The sequence below is a fragment of the Camelus bactrianus genome, chromosome 11 (genome assembly GCF_048773025.1).
Source record: "Camelus bactrianus isolate YW-2024 breed Bactrian camel chromosome 11, ASM4877302v1, whole genome shotgun sequence".
NCBI classification, from domain to species: Eukaryota; Metazoa; Chordata; class Mammalia; order Artiodactyla; family Camelidae; genus Camelus; species Camelus bactrianus.
The window spans coordinates 17,043,556-17,062,573 of record NC_133549.1 but is presented as its reverse complement, the minus strand read 5'-3'; the positions used below and the strand labels follow the sequence as shown (position 1 = coordinate 17,062,573).

At 53.5% G+C, this 19,018-nt stretch overlaps 2 protein-coding genes across 2 annotated transcripts in view; one reads left to right on the top strand and one right to left on the bottom strand.

The window, feature by feature from the left end:
• STK32C (serine/threonine kinase 32C) overlaps nt 1–6,415 on the bottom strand; it is an 89,373-nt gene extending 82,958 nt beyond the window's left edge. Inside the window, exons 1-2 of the mRNA XM_074373358.1 lie at nt 3,073–6,415; nt 2,748–2,778 (exon numbers count right to left, since the gene is read on the bottom strand). Of these exons, the coding sequence (XP_074229459.1) occupies nt 2,748–2,778; nt 3,073–3,117 (76 nt within the window). The 5' untranslated portion in view covers nt 3,118–6,415. The remainder of the gene's footprint in view (nt 1–2,747; nt 2,779–3,072) is intronic.
• A 147-nt stretch (nt 6,416–6,562) lies between these two features.
• The window catches only part of LRRC27 (leucine rich repeat containing 27), a 31,406-nt gene continuing 18,950 nt past the window's right edge, over nt 6,563–19,018 (top strand). The window contains 5 exon segments of the mRNA XM_074373363.1: nt 6,563–6,709; nt 7,432–7,571; nt 7,896–8,165; nt 10,521–10,651; nt 13,938–13,996. Of these exon segments, the coding sequence (XP_074229464.1) occupies nt 7,959–8,165; nt 10,521–10,651; nt 13,938–13,996 (397 nt within the window). The 5' untranslated portion in view covers nt 6,563–6,709; nt 7,432–7,571; nt 7,896–7,958.

Sequence of the window (19,018 nt, the reverse complement as noted above, 5' to 3'; positions counted from 1 at the left end):
TACATCTGCATCTACACCTACAACTGCATCCACATCTAAGTCCACGTCTACATCTACGTGTGAATCTATGCCTACATCTCCATCTACGTCATCTACATCTATATCAACGCTTATGTCTACCTCTACATCTACATCATGTACATCCGTATCTACATCTACACCCACATCAACATCCACATCTACGTCTACATCTGCATCTGTATCTACATCTACGTCTATGTGTACATCTACATCATTTACATCCACATCCTTGTCTATGTCTATGTCTACATCTATGTCCACATCTGTATCTAGATCTGCATCTACATCTACATCTGTATCTACATCTATGTCATCTACATCTGCATCTGATCTACATCTATGTCTATGTCTGTATCTATATCATTTACATCCACATCCATGTCTATGTCTATGTCTACATCTATGTCCACATCTGTATCTAGATCTGCATCTACATCTATGTCTATATCTACATCTACATTATTTACATCTACATCTATGTCATCTACATCTATATCAACATCTACATCTACATCTATATCTGTATCTACATCTACATCATTTACATCTACATCCACATCTATGTCTACATCTATATATCTGTTTATCTATCTGTCTATCCATCTATGTCCTATTGATTCTGTTTCTCTGGAGAACCCTGACTAATACAACAGCCCAAGGAATGAGCAGACTATCCCCCATCGCAGGAGATTTCCATTCTTCTCTCACAGTAGTCCACAGAACAAGCACACACATGCAGGATTACTGACACAGAAGTCTGGGGAACACTACTACACAACTTGACCGGGCTGACATCTATAGGACGTTGTAACTAACGACTGCATATCACACATTATTTTCAAGTGTGCAAGGAATATTCACAGAGATAAGTTATATCCTGGGAGAAAAAAAACCCAAGTTTCAGTAAATTTCAAGGGTTTGAAATCATACAGAATATGTTGTCTGAACACAGAGAAATTAAATAAGGCATCAGCAATAAAGATACTCTAAAAGTCTACACACATTTGGAAATTTAGCAGCTAACTTCTATATAATCCATGGACCAAGTAATAAATCCTAAGGGAAATTATGAAATATTTAAAACTGAATGATTATGAAAACCAACATAATAAAATTGGTGGGATGCAGCTAATTTTAAATGCTTATATGAGAAAAATAAGAGAAGTTTAAGATCAGTGATCTAAACTCTATCTTAAGGAGCTGAAAAAACGGAGAGTAATTTAAATTCAAGAAAGAAGGAAGGAAAAGACATCAGAGCAGAAATCCATGAAAGCAATTAATGCTGGGGAAAAAATCAACAAAGCAAATTATTGTTCCCTTGGAAAAAATCAATAAAATCGACAGACTTCTGGCATTACAGAATAAGAAAAAGGAGCAAGAAAATTGCCATTTCAGAAATGAAAAAGGGGTATCACCACAGAGCCTAGAGACACTAGAAGAGTAATAAAAAGGAGTATTGTGAAAATTTTGTGCCATAAATTCACAACTCAGATGAAATGGAGAAGTTCTTTGAAGAATACAATTTATCAAAACTGACAGAACAGGAAACGTGAGGGGCCCATGTATGTAAACAAAATGGAATTTATAATTAAGAACATTCCCCCAAAGCAAACAGCAGGCGCTGAGACATCCATATGAGAACAGTAAGCCTGGACTGTACATAAACATTAACTCATAATGGGTCAGAGGCCTAAGTGTAGAAGCCTAAGCACTGGGAGAAAACCGAGGGGACTACCTGCACGGCTTTATTTTAGGCAAAGAGCTATTATTGGCTGTGACACCGAACACACGAGCCTGGAAAAACCCTAAACTGGTCTCCACTAACCTCAAAAACTTTTGTGCTTCAAAAGACAGCATTAAGAAAACAAAAAAAACAAGGCACAGACTGGGAAGAAATACTGCAAATCATATTTCTGGAGGCCTGTACACAGAATATATAAAGGACTTTTACAACTCAATTATAAGAAAACAAGCCACCCAATTAAAAGGTAGACAAAAGCCTTGAATAGACATCTGACTACTTCATACCAATGGCACATACACACATAAAACTGTGCTTCCCACCATGAATCATTAGGCAGATGAAAATTTAAACCACAGTGAGTTACTACTATATACTTACTTGAAAGGCCACAATAAAAAAGACAGACAATACTGTAGCAAACGAAAAAAAGCTTTTCCTCTATCCTCTTGTACTCAGTTCCTGGGGTATGTAAATTAAACTGACAAAAGACAGAAAGACAGGAGAAAATGCTTATTTTGTATACACAGCAGGTGGCGGGGGTCACAGAAAAGAAGTGAAAACTCAAAAAGTGATCATATCCGAGAGTTTATATACCATTTTAAAAAAGGGAAATAAATTATGGGGAAGTGACAAGACAAAGGAAAAACAGTGTGGGTTTCTAGTGAGGTGAATTGTGGGAAGATAAATACATGGAGAGAACTAATGGAAGGTAACGGTTGTTTGGTAAAGTCTGTTACACGACTCAGCTTGACCATCTCCATGGTCAGAGTGGTCGACTCTTCCTGGTGTGGGGTGAGGGAAACACCTTCAAAGAAGGAAATGGATGCCCTGCTGCTCGGCAAACGAGGGCCGGAGAGCTCCTCCCACGGGTTTTCCAGGAATTGGCAGAACTGGGATCCTTGTGTTTTGCTGATCGGAATGTAAAATGGTACAGCCACTTAGGAAAACAGGTAATTCTTTAAAAATTCAAGCATAAACTTACCAGATGAGCCAGCAATTCCACTCCTAGGAATCTGTCCAAAAAAAGAAAAGATGTGGCAACTCAAATACTCGTGCAAGAAAAGTCGTAACAATGCTCTTCTTAATATCCCCCAAGTGTAAATAGTCCAACTGTCCATCAGGGGTGAATGAATAAACCAACAGGACCTCCATGCCGTGGAATACTACTCAGCAATAAAGAGTGAAATACTGATAACTGCTACCGCACAGATGGACCTCAGAATTATCATAGGATGAAAAAAGCCTGATTCCATTGATGTGAAATACCCTGAAGATGCCACAGGGACAGAAAGCAAATCAATGCTTACCTGGGGCTGGAGGTGAGAATGAGGAAGGTCAACACTCAGATCCATGGGGATCTGGGGGGCGAGGGGGATGTGCTACAGCTGGAGCACGGTGATGGCTGCACAACTCGGTCAATTCACTAAAAGCCTTGCCTTGTGACTTTACCAACAGGCTGTGGTCTTTCGTTTCAGTTTGTCGTAGCCCCACGCTCTTCAGCGTATAATCCACATGCTCTGCATTCACCTGCTGTACCTCAGAAGAGGAGACTGCAGACAAGACGGGGTGAAGAGGCTCCGCTGGAGGGAGGAGATGCCTGCTCGCTGGGGACCCCAGAGGGAGCAGCCTTGGGTCACCTTGGCCATTGTCCCAGAGAGTCTGTAGGAGACAAAGCAGCCTCACAGCCAGCTCTTCCCACAATAACTCTGCATAGTGACCACCCCAAACTTGGCAGCCACAGTGTCCAGCATCGGCCGTTGACTCGAGGTCTGCAGGGCGGCCGTGGTTGGCTCATCTCAGGGATGTGGATTCAGTGCGGTGGGTACCGTGGGCTCTCATTCTTCTGGGACCACAGGCCACTCATGAGCTTCCCACGTGAACACAAAGCTCCAAGAGCACTCAGGCCTCTGCTCCTGTCTGTCTGCTGCATCACAGAGGACGTGGACCCAGAGCTCCTGGGGGCTGGGGGCCTGCGGACCAAGGCGAGGCGCTGGGGTGGGATGGACTGGGCGCGCTGGCTGCCTGGAGGAGCGGGCCTGGGGAGGAGGCCTCACCTGTTGCGGGTCCCCGGCCCCCAGGGAGCAGGTGGGTGGCGGCCACTCAGCCGTGTGCATGACGCCTCAGTCTGCAGGCTCTCCCTGGCCACCGGCTCTCAGAGCTCGTGCCCCACCCACATTGGGGCAGACGGCGCTGCCCAAGACAGGCCCCTGAAAGGACGCGCTGGCCACTGTGAGCTGAGCAGGGCGTCTGAGGGCCCAGCCGCTGGTCAAGGACTAAGGCAGGGCCAGGAGCTGCAGTCTGCTCGCCCTGGGTTAGAACTCTTATTTCTTTTGCAGTTGAAGTTTTCATTCTTATCCTCTGTGACTGGTGAGGTTTTGAATCCTTTTCTTTTTCTTCACATTTGAAAAATAGCCGGCACTGGAACCTCAGTCCTCCAGCGACTGATGATCGGGCCCCCAGCCCCACTCTCTCGCTATGTGGCCCCAGCAAGTCCTTAGCCTCTCTGAGCTTGAGTTTCCTCATCCATAGCAATCAGGGTGTGCACCAGGAAAGCACCTCCAAAGGGCAGAAAAACAAGGTTCCAAAGTGTCTTGCTATTAGGCAGCTGGGTCTCAGTCTACTGGGCACTTCCTAGGCCTGCTTTTTAAAAATCTCCTCTTTAGAGACATTCCTTTACCCTGAACGAGGCTTGTCTAGTGGAGTCACGCTTAACCTGAACAATTCAGCCTCCATGAACAACAAGAAGGGAGCACAAGTGCAGCGGGTGCCTTCTGCGTGCAGGCTATCGCCCACGTCCTGTCCTACCCGCCTCACAGTGACACGAATTACAGGCTGGGAGACTCGGGGCCGACGTCTCCAGTGCAGGCTCACGCGAGCGCATCGGGACGCCCGCCCGGCTCCCAGAGCGCAGAGCCCACGTATGGTGAACCGGGAGGGGCCGGCCGTGTCCACGTGTGACGTCTGCGGGCTGGTGGTGTGGCACCGCCCCATCCCGTCACCCACCATTGTCGCCCGCCCCAAACAGACGCAGATTGAAACTCATTGGCCCACACCTTTTCCCTCGGGCGCACACTGGATTCAGAGCTCTTTACATTAGACACTTTTACCTTTTCTTGGGAGAACGTCACTCTGGAGCAGGCAGGGAGGTGGCTGCCACCAGCCTGAGCTCCCCTCCAGGCCTGGGGCTGGCTGCGTCTCCACCCCCACCCCCCAGTTCTGACACACAGGAGCCACCAAGCCACCCTCCACAGTGACTGTCCTCTCATGATACCCGGTACACTTTTAAATTGAAAGTGAACCTCAGATCTGCCCTGGGGGCTTGTCAAGGGTGAGGGCCACGCGGGGAGAAAGGGTTGGGGGAGAACCCTTGTTTCTGAGGCAGTTCTACACAAACTCTCCTGAAGTCTTTGGAAGAAAGGTCCAAGTCAATTTCCTGTATCGTCCTGGTTCCTGTGGCTCCAAGCGAGCTGTCATCGCCTCGCTCTCTGACTCCGTCGTGGGGCTGTGATGCTGAGACAAGACTTGCAGCACCTCGTGTGCTTTTCAGGCCCTGGGTAAGTGCCGTCTGGCTGGGGGAGGCCACCCGCCCGGGAGAGCGTCCAGCAGCAGCTTGTAAGTGTTGGGTGGGGTATCCATACTGGGCAGCTGGGATATTTGCCCTCCAAGGTCACGGCTGTGGGTCAGTCTCTTCAGGGACCAGTCAGCTGTGTCCCCCCGATGGACTTCGCCCCGACTCGGCTGGGCAGCCAACACCGGGTGGGGGACAGGTGCTGGAGCCTGGAGCAGAGAGGCTGGGTCAGTGCAGATGCTCCACCCAGGACAGGGAAGCCTGCCCAGCATGGAGACGAGAACTTGGTGATGTTGTGGGGCCCACTCTGCCCAGCACAGAGCTTCTTCAACTCCTGGGCTAGGTGTGTGTGTAGTTCTGTGACCAACAGTGCCAGCTTCTGCAGGACAGCCACGTGCTCCATGCATCCCCGTGGGGTCCAGCTTAGGCTCCCGGTGTCCAGTTTGCTGCAGGTTCATCTGTCCTCACTGCTGCACCTTCCCTTCCAGACTACCTGCTCCGCACACTTCCAGCTGTGGCGTCAGGCACAGGGTAGCAGCCTTCAGAGACTGCCCAACCAGCCCCGCAACCGCAGGCCAAACCCCTTAACCATGTCATCCGCCAGTGGCTCCGCGCCTGACTGATACAGACTCGAGGAGGGGACCCAGACCCAGAGAGAAATACTGATTGGTTCGAGCCCTGGTGGTGGTCTCCTTTCCCTTCGGGCCACAGACTGGTCTAGGTAACATAACCGAAGCAATTCTGGCCAGATGACAGAGGCAATTATTGGGAGTGGGAGCGGGGGCGGGGGGTGCTTCTGGGAAGGATGCGTCCTTCTCCCTCTGGGCGATGGGTGTCCGTGTGAGGACGGCAACTGGGACAGCCGTCCCTGACCCCAAGAGGAAGTAGGGCTGCTGCTGCATACGGGAAGATAAAAAAACGGGAAGAGCTTTCAAGTTCTTGACGCCGGCGGATAACCTGAAATTCGAGCTTTCTCGTGTGAAAGCCGCGGTCCCCCGAAGGGCCCACCGGCCCCCGCCGCGCCCTCCTCGCGCATCCTGACTCTCCGGGCTTCAGCACACATGACCCCTTTGTCCCGGACTCTCCAACCGCTGTGTGTGTCCCCGACTGCCTGGCGGAGGAGGTCGCGGGCAGCGGGCCAGCGCTGGGGACTGGGCGGGGCTCCGCAGCCGGACAAGTGGACAAGGGCCGCGTGCGCAGGCGCGCCACACGCCCCGCGCGCCCCGCGGCTGCGCGCCTCCCGCGCGGCTTGGCGCCTGCGGGCCCCCGTAGGCTGGGCGTTTCCATGGCGACCGCGTGGGCCTGCCGGCCTCCATTGTTGCGCCGCGGCTCTCGGCTCGCGGGGCTTGCCGCCGGGCTGGTGGGCAGGCGCGCAGGTGAGGCGGGGCCGGGGCGCGCGTCGGGAGCGGAGAGGCTGGGGGCGCCGGGGGGTGGAGGACGGGGGCGCCGCAGGTGAGGCTGGGGAGTCGCGGGGGGATGGGGGGTCCCCGGAAAGCAGCCTGAGACGCGGGGGGAGCCGGACCTGGGGGCAGGGGCGCCGCGGGTTTGCCCCAGGCCGGCCCCTGCGGTGGGGAAGCGAGGCCGGGCGCCCGGGGCCTGAGCAGCCTGCGCCACTCGCCCTGCCCGTCTTTAGGTCTTGCCGTTTGGCTCGCGGTTCTAAGACATTCTCCTTGTTCAGAGGTTTGCGGGAGGCTGAAGCCTCCCTCCCACATGATTCACAGAAAAGGACCCACCTGGGAAAGGCTCGGGGCCTCCAGGGGGGTGCAGGCTGCCTGGGGTGGGACCCGTGGGCTCGCCCCCTCTCGTTAATTGCTTGACATCTGGGCAGTTCCTTGACTGACCCACACCTCCTAGTCCCCGTCCCTAAAATGGAAGGAAATGCATGCAGCCTGTGTACCAGTTGTTGGCTGTGTCAGTGAGCGGACTGTGTGGACGGGTGGAGGCCTCTGAGCCCTTAACCGTCATTGCTGGATGAATTGTTTGGAATGAAACGTGGAAGTGTGCCTCACCAAACGAGGAGAACCAGCTTCGGTTCTCCAGCTTTGTGTTGAGCAACAGTATTGCCAAACAACTAAAATTCAAGGTTCTAATTTGACAGATTTTCTCCAGTGCCTAATTGGAGCCGGACCCAGAGCCGATCACTGAGCCAAAACTGTAAACTGAACTGCAGGACCGGGCCCGGAGCGTAGCGCTGCCGGGAATGGCACGGAACCACAGCACAGATGAGACAGTGCAAACGTAGGTGCCCCCACTGCACTTCGTGGAGAGGACATGTTGGCTCGTGGACTTTGAAAGGTTCTGATCTGCTTTCGCCCCTAACATAGCGATTCCAATTTTGCATTTGCCAGGAATTTAAAATTAAATCTTGAAGCTCCATGGAACAAAGGGAAGAGCAGAACCTTAACATGAAACTCCTTGCGGTCCAGTTTGTTTTACAAAAGTCGAATTTGTGATACTGTTTATTAAAAGCAATGGTTTTGTAAGCAAGCAAGATCATTGCCGCCTGTGTGACTGTGCAGTGTCCCTAGCTGTCGCTGCGTCTCCCCTCCCCTCTGTCTGCAGGTGACTCCAGACCCAGGAGGATGAGCAGTGGTCCCCTGAGGACTGCTTCCTCCTGGCTGACAGATGGAAGGAGGCAGCCCCTGCGAGCCTCCCTGTGGGGCTGCTGACCCGGAAAGCAGCGCTGGTCACACCAGGCGTGAGCCCACGTCCCCTGCCAGAGACGGTCACAGCCGCGTCCAGGGGGTCATCTTTTCTTCCTCACCGATTTTAGACTTGAGTCAAAGAGGTCTTCACCACTTAGGAGAGATCTTTAACGTCCCCATCCTCAAAGTAAGTGGGGCATTCCTCCAGGCCTGTGCACACTGCCATGTGGATGTGAGCGAAGGCTTGTTTCACTTGTGGGGTGTTTTTTTAGGTAGAGAAATTCTAGAATGGGGCAGAGGGTCATCTTGGGGTTTTGTGCGCTGCTCACAACAAAATGAGAAATTCAGGCACAGAAAATGCCTTGTGAGGTCAGATTCTAGTGTCCTGTCTCGGAAACTTCTGAAGACCAGAAAGCCCACGGTGGAAACTTGCTGGAAACACCCTTGGTCTCTTATTCAAAACACAAGACCCCTAAAAAAAATGCAGCATTAAGATAGTTAAAGGCCACTTCTCACCACGTCTTTGCATATGTCACCTGCTCAGTTCTCCCGTGTGCCCTCGCCGGGTCGGGCCCTCGCCTGCTTGAGACCTAGTGGGTACCGTCTCGCCTGTGATTTCTAGAACGAAGTTCCGTCGGGACGCGGCTTTGACGGAGACAGTCGGGCTCCCTCCCTGTGCGAGAGTCACGCAGTTCCCTCAAACCTCGTTTGTCTTCATCTGGAAGATAGGGATGAGGGTATTTCCATGGTTATTGTAGGAACTAATGCGTATAAAGCAGTGGCCACAGCACGGGACACACCCCACACGTTGCACTGCTGCCCTGTCGAGTGACAGCTTTGAGTGGTTTTGCAAAAGCCATGTACTTAGATTTTAAGTGGGTACCTAGTTTACTAAGCCCGGTCCTGTGTTCCCGCCCCGTCTCGCTGTCCTTTCCTGAGCGCTCCCCTGCACAGGTGGTTACCGGTCACCCTGTAACGCGCCACTTGTCATGAGGCAGATGCTCAGCTCCAAATGAGGAACCCAGCGGGGCTGGGAGGCTCACAGTACCTCAGCCGTAAGGGAAGAACGGGGAAGCTCCAGAGCCTTCTTCAGGCTTAATGAAGAAACTTCATAACTGCCTCTCAGAAAACGCATAAATCTTGTTACCGTGGCGACAAGTCACTGAGGGAGGCGACCACTCAGCCACGGACTTCCAGGGCTTCCGGGTGCATCTGCAGCCAGAGCAGCAGTCTCCTTTAGAATCGCGGAGCGCAGGCCCCCACCTTGACGTGGCCTCACGGGGCCGAGGAGGAAGGCTGGGCTGCCAGATGCAGTCAGACCAGCTCCTTCGTGAGGACCAGTGCCATCTCACTGTTCTGAGATCCCTTTTCTGGGATTTTGGGGGACCTGTGGCTTCACTGCTGAGCCTGGAGAGAGAGAGAACAGCCTCGAGGCTGCGCCGCATCCGGAACTGCCACGTCACTTCCCGGTGGCTGCACCGGCCACGAGCAGGGAGCGACGGTGCCCTGGTCCTAGCTGATTCAAGACTGTGTTGTCAGTGGACTTAGGGAGGGTGGCTTCTAGCCAGTGTTCCTCAAGTTTCTGCTTCAAACTTGGAGGGACTTGGAAGGTGGTGTGGGCAGCAGAGCTGGGAGCCGAGAAGCTGTGACAGCAGAGTGGCAGCCCGGCGGGGCTCTGCCTGCTCCGTGGTCTTTGCCAGAGCAGCGCTGCTTGCCTGGCACACCCTGCCACGTGGGTCCCATGACCCATTTTTCCAGCGAGGATGCCAGAAAACAGAGAGGTTCAGGAACTTCCTCGAGGTCACACAGCCCATAGTTTTCAGACACTGGATTTGAACCCAGGCAGCTTGGCTCCCAGGCCAGGGCTCTTCACGTCTGCGCTCTGCTGCCTGGGTAAAGACAGACATACAGATATGTACACATTTACAGTATACATGGTGATGCAGATACATGCAAACTACCACAGCAGCATCAGAGGACAGTTTTGTGTCCCCGCAGCCCTGCCGCACTGATGTGAAATCCCAGCTGTGCATCCTCAGACAGCATCCTGTCCTCTGCCCTTCCTTCCTGTTCTGCCTTCTTATGACGGGGACCTGGGCCTGATGCGTCGGCTCCCCGAAGTGATGGCTCCTGGCCATTTATCACAGGTGGTGCGTTTCCCAGATGGGCAGCAGGGCCGCGGACACGAGTGTGGGGCCAGGAAGGGAAACAGGATTCAAACAGACTCTGGGACTAAGTTTGCTGCTAAAGGATGTTCAGTAGAAAAGGTTGACGTGCTCAGCGGGGGCGTCTGAACCGCCAGCCAGAGAGAAACAGCGTGTCCAGCCTGGGGTCCCTCCAGACACCACACCGTGGGGCCTGGCCTCGTCTCCCTGACTCTCCTGTTTCCTGTTTAAACGATTCAAGGGTAAATGTTGTGGGTTTTCTTTTAACTTCATAGTATGATTGCAGTCACTAGTAGTTTTTTTGGAAATGCCTTGAGGATACATCATGTTTTTAATTTGTTGGTTGACAAAAACATTCTCTTTTTTTCCCCCGGAAGCAATTGCATCTTCAAGGAAATGCCCTCAGCACGATTCCTAGGGATTTCTTCCAGCTGCTGCCAAACCTCACTTGGCTAGACCTCCGCCACAATCGAGTCACAGCGCTTCCGCCTGGGATTGGCCGTCACCGGTGAGTTGTGCGCTTGTTTTTCTAGGGGAAGAAGCCATCCTCACTCCCTCGGGAGGCGGCCCTTCAGTGCCCCGTCCTTGTATGCCTGTTTCTTAACCTTTAGGAAACCTGGTACGAATTTCAGAGCCTCCTTCAATGACACCGTGTTCTGGGCAGAGGCAGGGCACAGGAGAGGCCCTCCGGTGGGCCTGTGCTTGGCAAGGCAGGGCTAGCGAGGAGGAGACGGGGGATGGAGCGGGGGTGGGGGGGGTTGGAGGTGCGATGAGGGAGGGGTCGCCGGAGCTCGCAGGCTGCTCTTGTCAGCACGGCTGCCATTTTGGATTTTATCCTGAAAGAGGCAGGAAGTCGCAGAGGGTTTGGATGGAGGGGGTGGAATTTGACCCGGCTTTGAGGTGACTCTGAACGGAGGGGTCAGAGTGGCCGCAGGGAGGCCAGTTTGGAGGCCACCTCAGCCTCCGAGCAGGAGAGCTGGTGGGGTTCAGGGTGGGTGTAGGCTTGGGAGGGAGGAGGTTGTCCAAGGTGACCCCCGTGGAGCAGCAGAGTCGGGGCTGTGGAAGGCCCTTCACTTGGCTGGACTGAAGCTCACTGTTTTTAAAAGTATTTTTTAAGAAGTGAGTATTTCATCGTATGTAACAGTAAGAAAAAAATCTCTGTGAACCATTTGTGCATTTTCTGGCCCTACAAGGAAGCGGCTGATTTCTGTAGGCGAGTGGGCACCCTGGCAGGGCGGGAGCAGAGCCAGGAGCTGTCTTCCTGGGGCCCCTGGGCGCCTCGGGGTCCACAGAGCAGGCCTCCTGTGGTGGGAGGGGTGGTCCCAGCCAGGCGGGGCGCGTCTGCTGAGCCCCACCCGCCAGCAGCTGTGTGACGGTGGCTGTGCCTCTCTGGGCCTGCCTCCGCCGAGTGCCCAGCGCTCCCGTGTGCAGGGCAGGTGGCTGGGGAGGCTCTGCTCTGCACAGGGTCGTCGTCTGCTGCCTTGGGAGCAGTTCAGTGCGTTTGGTCCGTGCTGTTTTAGCTCTGGCACTCCGGCCCGGACAGTGGTTGCTACTTAGGGGTAAACATAAAGTAGTGTATGTTCTCGTGGGCACTGTTCTTCCTCCTAAAATAAATACATGGTCTCAGATTTTGGAATTCTTTGATTTTGCCCATCAAAGCCAGCTGCTTAATGTTGTCTAAGATGTAATTTCACATGTGGTTTATAAGCTGTTATATCATTAAAACCAGATTTGTTTGCTGAAGAGCTGAAACGTACTCATTAGAAATTTTAAGTAATTCTGGGCTTATTAAAAACCTTAAACTTTCCAAAAAGCCTAATGAAAACAATGCTCCCCCTTCTCAGTGTCTTGGATGTGCAAGCTTGCTAGCGGGGAGGGAGGATTAAGGAAAGACTGCCAGTATCTCTGCCTCCTTAGGGAGTCAACTCGAATTCAGTGTGTAGGGGTGTGTGTTCAGTGGGGAGTCAGTGAAATGGAATGATCGACGGCTTACTGATAGTATTTAAGGGACCGGCATTTATGGGTTTATCACTTCAAATGTACATAGTAATATTTTAATCTATTAACTATATAAGGTGGGAAAATGTCCTGTACACTTTCAGGTTAATGGTTGGCCAACATGCCCCCTCCCCCGCCAGCAGACAGACGGGTGGGCTGGAACGTCCTTGGCTTGGAGAAAGGGGGGGGCACTTGGCTGCCTGCAGACCCTGGAGAAGGCCCTTAGAGGAGCAGACGCCGACCCCTCCGCTGTCTCCGTTAGCACAGTTAAAAGGGGGCTAAACCAGGGACAGTGGACGTAACACTGTGTAAATAATTTGCCTTTGTGTTTATCAAGGACAGCTTAATTCAGAAAGTTTACTTTTTGAAAACTTCAAGTAATAAGAATCCAAGAAAGTAAAGGGAAGGAAATTCTTGCCCTCAGGGGACCTGGTTTTCCTCAGGCCGCCGATCCGTAAATTAAGCGTAGTTTGAATGCTTACTGGAGCGCTCGATCCTGTGTCTGTGAAATTGTATTTTCTCCTTTCAAATCTCGGGGACGCTGGTGGGCTGTGCTGTTGAATTTTCATTCCTTCCCCTTCCAAGGCATAATGAGCCTGGACGGCCTCTCCCCCAGCCAGAACGTCCCGCGTGGGGGCACTTGTAGGAGGCTGGCTGTGTGCAGCTCTTCCTGAGCCGTGCTTTTTGGGGAAGGAAAGCTGAGGGTGTGGGCCCGAGATACATTCCAGCCCCTTTTGTTCCTGGTGGTTTCGGGGCCCAGAGGGCCCAGGAGAAAGGAAAAGGCAGGTGGGGGCTTCTCTCTCCAGAGCAGGGGTGAGAGAGGAGGCCACCGTGTCTGGCGGGGCGGGTGTGGGGTATTGTGGGGAGGCTGTCCCTGGAGATTAAGGGGTGCGGCATTTGAGGATTCTCCAGTCTGTCAGCAAAGCCTGGGGTGGAGCAGGGATGGAGAGGGGCCAGGGGCCGGGGTCCTGCCTCTGCCTGGGCGCCTCGTGGGAGGGGCCGTCGCACCCCAGGCTGAACACCAGGAAGCCAGGTGTCTTTTCACACCTGGTTTTAGCTGATGATCCCTGAAAGGGAGGGAGAAAGAGAAACATCATCAACATGATGGCGTCTCGAGAAATGGGAAAAACGGAAGCAGCAGAGTGAGAGGTGCAAGAGGGGCTTTCATGCGAAAGGTTTACCTTCCGTCCTCAGTGGAGGGTTGTTACTGGGTGCCTTCCACCTCGCGGGTGCAGCCCTGGCACGCTGTTTGCTGGAGTTTGTGGTGGATATAGTAGATACAAGTGAAAGAAGAGATCCTCCGTCACGTACTTGGAGAGGCACACCGTGGACCGCGTTTCCTCTGTGACGTCGGGGGGCGCCCGGCGCACACCTCACCTCTCGGCAGGGCGGACACTCTGCGCAGCAGCAGGTCCCCCAGACGTCCTCACGTCCCTGTTCCCGGACAGGGAGACGGCGCCCCGCGGAAGAGCAGCAGCATCTGGAGACCCTGTGGTGCTCACCACTTGGGGAGGGAGCCTCTGGTGCGGTGAGGCCAGGAAGCTGCCAGACGCCCCACAGGGCGTGCCCCCCCAGCAATGAAGTGCCGGTCCCGCGTGTCAGCAGTGCCGAGGCCCAGCCCGGCCTGGAGCTGAGACGAGGCCCCGCCGCGGGCCGCGGAGGCTGGGTGGACGGCTGTGCGCGCGGTGGGGCTGCCCCCAGAGAGACGGCGGATGGAGGAGCCTGGCAGCGTGTTTTAGGGATGGCCGTTTGATTTTCTGCTTTTTCAATTACTTGTCTTTTGTTTTGTTTTAAAGGCATCTGGAAACTTTGCTTTTAGAAAGAAATCCTATCAAAATGTTACCTGTGGAGCTGGGTAAGTGTTAAAACAATAAAATAAAAGGTGGTATTAAACGTGGCCTTCTGAAGTTACCCGAACCTGTAATGGGTCTTCGGGCGTGTTGCAGCGGGGGAGGCCAGCTGACGCCTGAACTCCCTGCACGCCTGTCCTCCCCAGGCCCTGAGATGACGCGGCTCTCCAGGGCCGTTACTGTCACAACGCACATCCTGCGTGCGAGGCGTGGTGTGTACGGGGAACAGGACAGGCGGAGCCCCTGTGCCTGGTGCTCAGGGAAGGTCAGCATCACCTGTACCTCCGTGGGCCCGGGGGTTCCCCTCCCTGCCTCCCTGCCTCCCTGCCTCAGCCAGGTGACTTCTGTTCGTCCTTCTCTGCTTTGAGAGCTTTACCACTTACTGCCCCAAATAAAACGTTTAAAGGTCCTTTGTTTTGACCTTTGTCTGAGTTGTGTTGCTCCATTACTCCTGGTGACCTGGCGTTTGGGGCTCAGCACCGAGTTTCTGAGGTTCATCCATGTGGACGTGGGTGCCTGTGGTGTCTTCACTTCTGTTCCTTTCAGGGAGGAGGAGGAAGACGATTCGCTCTGTCCTGCATCAGTTTTGTCTCACCGACTTCAGCTGTCTGTTGTCTCTGTGTTCTCGAGGCTTGATTTGCTGTTCTTCTTTCTAACTTAGATTATTGATTTTAAATTTTCTTTTTTTTTCAGTGGGGATCCTAGGGGTTGAACCCAGAACCTCGTGTGTGCTAAGCACGTGCTCTACCCCTGAGCTAGACCCTCCCCCTAGATCGCTGGTTTTCAATCTTTCTTTTCTAATCTGTCAGTTCCAACTCTGGCTTCCCTCGGTGCTGCCTGGGCTTCATCCCGAAGTTCCGATGTTTCCATCATTCAGCTCAGGTGTTTTCTCATGTCCACTGACCTGTGGGCTCTGTAGAAGTTTTGCTTAATTTACTGACGGCGAGCGATGTTCTAGTCTCTCTGCTACTGAGTTCTAACTCGGTACCACGCAGGCTGTGTGGTTCCGGGCATTTGACACTTGCTGGGACTTGCCTCCTGGCCCAGGATGTGTTCTGTCTGGTAAACGGGCCTGCACTTGAGAAGAATGTGCGTTCTCAAGTTAACTGCTGTAAAGGTCTGCACGTTCGGCTAGGCCAGCTGGCTAAAACGGTGTTCACATGATCTCGCTTGAGTTTTGTCTGCTTATTTGGTCGTTTACCCGGAGAGGGTGCGCAAGTCCTCCACTGTGGTTGTGCTCTGTCCGCCGTTCCTTTTACATCCATCAACTTCGCTTGATATATTTTGATACTGTGTTACTGGTTGAATAAAACGTTACGGCTTTACGTTTTCCTGTTATTTTTGCTGTTCTGGCGCGTGCGGTGGTACTGCGTGTAGCTTCCGCATGCGTTCTCTGACGGCCGGTGGCGTGGCCCCTCCCCGCGCGCGCTGACCCCAGGCATGTCTGAGCGCCGTGCACGGTTCAGTCTCTCACTGTCGCCCTCTGTGACCGACTTGTCTCCTGCAGAGCTTTGCTAGTGGGCGGGGTACGGTCAGGGCTCGCGCTTCTGTTTCCTGACGGTCTCTGCCTTTTAATTGAAGTGTGTAGTCCTTCAGCTTTACTGTAATTATTGGTAGGGATGGGTTCAGGGCCACCGTTCCGCTCTTTGTCTTGCTTTTCTGTGTTTCTCCGCTGCTTCTAACTACCTTCGTGTTGGTTGCACGTTCTTTAGATTTCTCTTTTAATTTTTTATTGGCTTTTAGCTTCTATGTTCTGTTAATGGTTTAATGGCGGCTCTCAGGGTTACAGCGCTCACCCGTAGCGTTAGGCTGCGCCGCCTCACAGGAGGCGTACCCACCTGTGACCAGCGGGCCACGTCCCTCCCTCCCCGTGCGGCGGCCGTCCTGTGCGCTGCCGCTGCCTGTCTTGTGAACCCACGGGGCAGCACGGCTGTCTTTGTCTCCAGCAGTCACGTATGTCTTTTAAAAACTAAGAGGGCAAGAAGCCGTTTCCTTTTACTCAGCACTCGGCACTCCTGGTGCTCCTCGTTCTTGCCTGGAGACCCCGGGTTCCGTCTGGCATCATCTTCCTTCAGCCTGAAGAACTTGCCTTGGGATTTCTTAAATCACTCTGCTGGAAAAGAAGTCGTTTAAATTTTCTGAAGATGTCTTCATTTTGTCTTAAGTTTTAAAGGATGTTTCTCATGTAGAAGTATGAGTTGAATTTTTCTGTCCAGGACTTTAAAGACGTCCTCCTGCTACTGGGCCTCCAATGTCCTTCTCTGTGTGACAGGTGTTGATTATCGCAATGACAGTTGACCCTTGAATGACGTGGGGGGTTGGGGCCCCGACCCACCCGAGTGTGCAGTTGGAAGTCTGAGCACAGCTTTGCAGTCAGCCCTCCGAGTCCACAGTTCTGAACCCATGGATTCAACCAGTCACCGACCGTGTCGTACCACAGTGCATGTTTACTGGAAAAAATCCACGTGTGTGAGGACTCACGCGGCTCAAGCCCGTGTTGTTTGAAGGTCAGCGTAGTCTTAAGGCTTCCCTGTGTCTTTGCTTTACAGCAGTGTGACTGATGTACCCAGGCGCCGTCTTCTTTGTCTCTATCTTGCTGGGAGTTTGTTGAGTTTATTCAGTTTTTGAACTCATATCTTTTGCCAAATTTGGGAGATATGTTGGTCATTATTTCTTCAAGTATTTCTCTGCTGCTTCTCTCCCTTTTCACCTGCACGCTAGACCTTTGGTTACTGTCCTGCAGGTCCCTGAGGCTCTGCACACTTTGAAAGGTCCTTTTTACGTTCTTCAGAGAAGATAGAAGCGTGCCATTGCTGTCACGAGTCTGCCTCGTCACCTCTAGCTGCCCCGGGCGAGCGTTTGGGTAACGCGTCTTCAGGCGCAGTGCTTTCAGGCCTGGGACTTTCACACTGGAAACAGTAGCTCCCGTGTTTCTGCTGAGAGCTCTCAGTTTCCCACTCGGTACAAACAGGTTTCCTTGGGCGTGACTCTGAGAGCTGTCTGGGCCAGAGCTGCCACAGACGGGCAGCTCAGACAACAGAACCGACTTCCTCACGGTCGTGGAGGCTGCGGGCCCAGGATCGAGGTGCCCGGGGGTTCGGCTTCTCTGGAGGCCTCGCTCCTTGGCTTGCAGGCGGCTCCTTCTCGCTGTGTCCTCGCATGTCTGTCCTCTGTGCACATGTGTCCCCGGTGTGTCTTCCTCTTCCCTGAGGGACACCGGTTGGGCTGGATCAGGGCCCGCCCCGCAGGCTCATTCTAACTTGGTCTGTAAGGGCTCACCGCAGATACAGAGGTGTCTTGAGGTTCTGGGTGTCAGGACTTCGGGGGGTTTGATTAAGCCCGTAATGGCTGTGCCGCTCTGGCCTGCTGACTTGGGTTACCGCAGGGTGTTCTGCGCTGTTTGCTCTTCTCTCAAACATGGGTCGTGTTTTCCTGTTTCTCCATGCGCCCAGTGATTTGGGGCCGTGTCCTGGATGTTGTGATGGATGCGCGCAGAGATGCTGGCTTCTGTTCTGTTCCTCTCTAGAGTGTGGAGTTTTTAAAAACGAGTAGCTAGACTGAGGGGACTGACCCCAGGCTCTGCCTCCCTGCGGTGAGTGGCAGGTGGCGTCCCGCTGGGCTCTCACAGCCGAGGCCGCGCTGCTTGGCGGTCTGTCCCTGCTCCTGCACCTCAGACCCTGCACAACTGCGTGCATAAGGCAGGGCTCCCCCGTCATCCTCTTCCTCTGGCCTGCACCCCTTCCTGCTTTCGCTCTGAAGGCCGTCCTGGGCTCTGCAAGTCGTCACGACTGTGCAGGTTTCTCTCTGTGTTGTGGCCGCCCTGCAGGCGGCAGTCGGGGCCTTCGCTCACAGGAAGCCCCCCAGACCCGGCCTCGTCTCTGCCATCCCCGCCCGGCGCTGTGGCCCCGCTGGCTCCACCTGCTGTCGTAGCCCTCCTGCCCGCAGGTGCTCGTGTTCGCTCTGGCCCCTCGTTGTCTGCAGGGAGCCGGTCTGGCTGGCGCACCGGAGCGCCCAGCACTGTGGGGGCGCAGCCCCGCGCACCGTCTGTGCTGGTGCTTCCGTGCTTCTCTGGGGCGGCGTGTGCGCCCTTGGCTCTCTCCCACCCGCCTGAGCTGAAGGCTGCTCTTACCGCTTCTCAGACAGAGACCTGTGCAGGCTCTTCGCCCCGCCGCCGCCTCCCTGCCTTCTGTGCTGCTGTTCTCGTGGATTTTGCTTTTACGTGAGTTTGTGAATCCAGGAGACGCTTTATAAAGTGTCTGTTTCCTCGCGTGTTCACCATTCCGGGTTCCTCATTTCTTCTTGAAGTTTCGTGCTTCCATCTGGGACGACTGCTCGGCCTGAAGGCCTGTCCTTTGTGCTGTTGTCGAGTCTGCTGGCAGTGAGTCATGGCAGGTCTTCCCTTCGTTTTTGAAGGGCGTTTTGGCTAAGTGTGCAGGAATCTAGATTTTGGGGCATCATTCACTACTTTAAAAATGTCTTTATTGTCTCTTGAATTCCGTTGTCTGTTGAGAAGTCAGCTGCAGTCTCACTGTGTCTCGTTTACCAGTAACGCGTCTTCTTCCTCCAGCTGCTTTAAGATGTTTCCTTTTGTTTAATTTTCAGCAGTTTGTCTGCGAGGTGCCTGGGTGTGGTTTTCCTCGTGTCCACTTCGCTGGATTTCACTGAGCTCCTTGACTCTGTTTATTCATGTCTTTCACCAGACTTGGGAAACTCCTGCAGACTGGCTTTTTTCCTGTGAATTGGGTCTTCCTCGCAGTCTTTTCCTCACATTCTGAGACTGTAGCTCCCTGTGTGCTAAGACTTGGATCCTGCCTCCGACGCCTCGGATCCTCCCTTGTCCCCCGATCCTCTCTGCTGTGCTCCCGTTTGTGCTCCTCTCTGCTGCCTGCCTTTACGCGCACAGCTCCTGTCTTCTGCTGTGTCCAGGCTTACTGCTGAGCGCACCTGCTCGGTTCAGTGGCCCTCAGCTGGGCTTGAGACTGTGAGTGTGTTGGGGGTGGGGGACTGGGAGATAATCACCAGTTCAT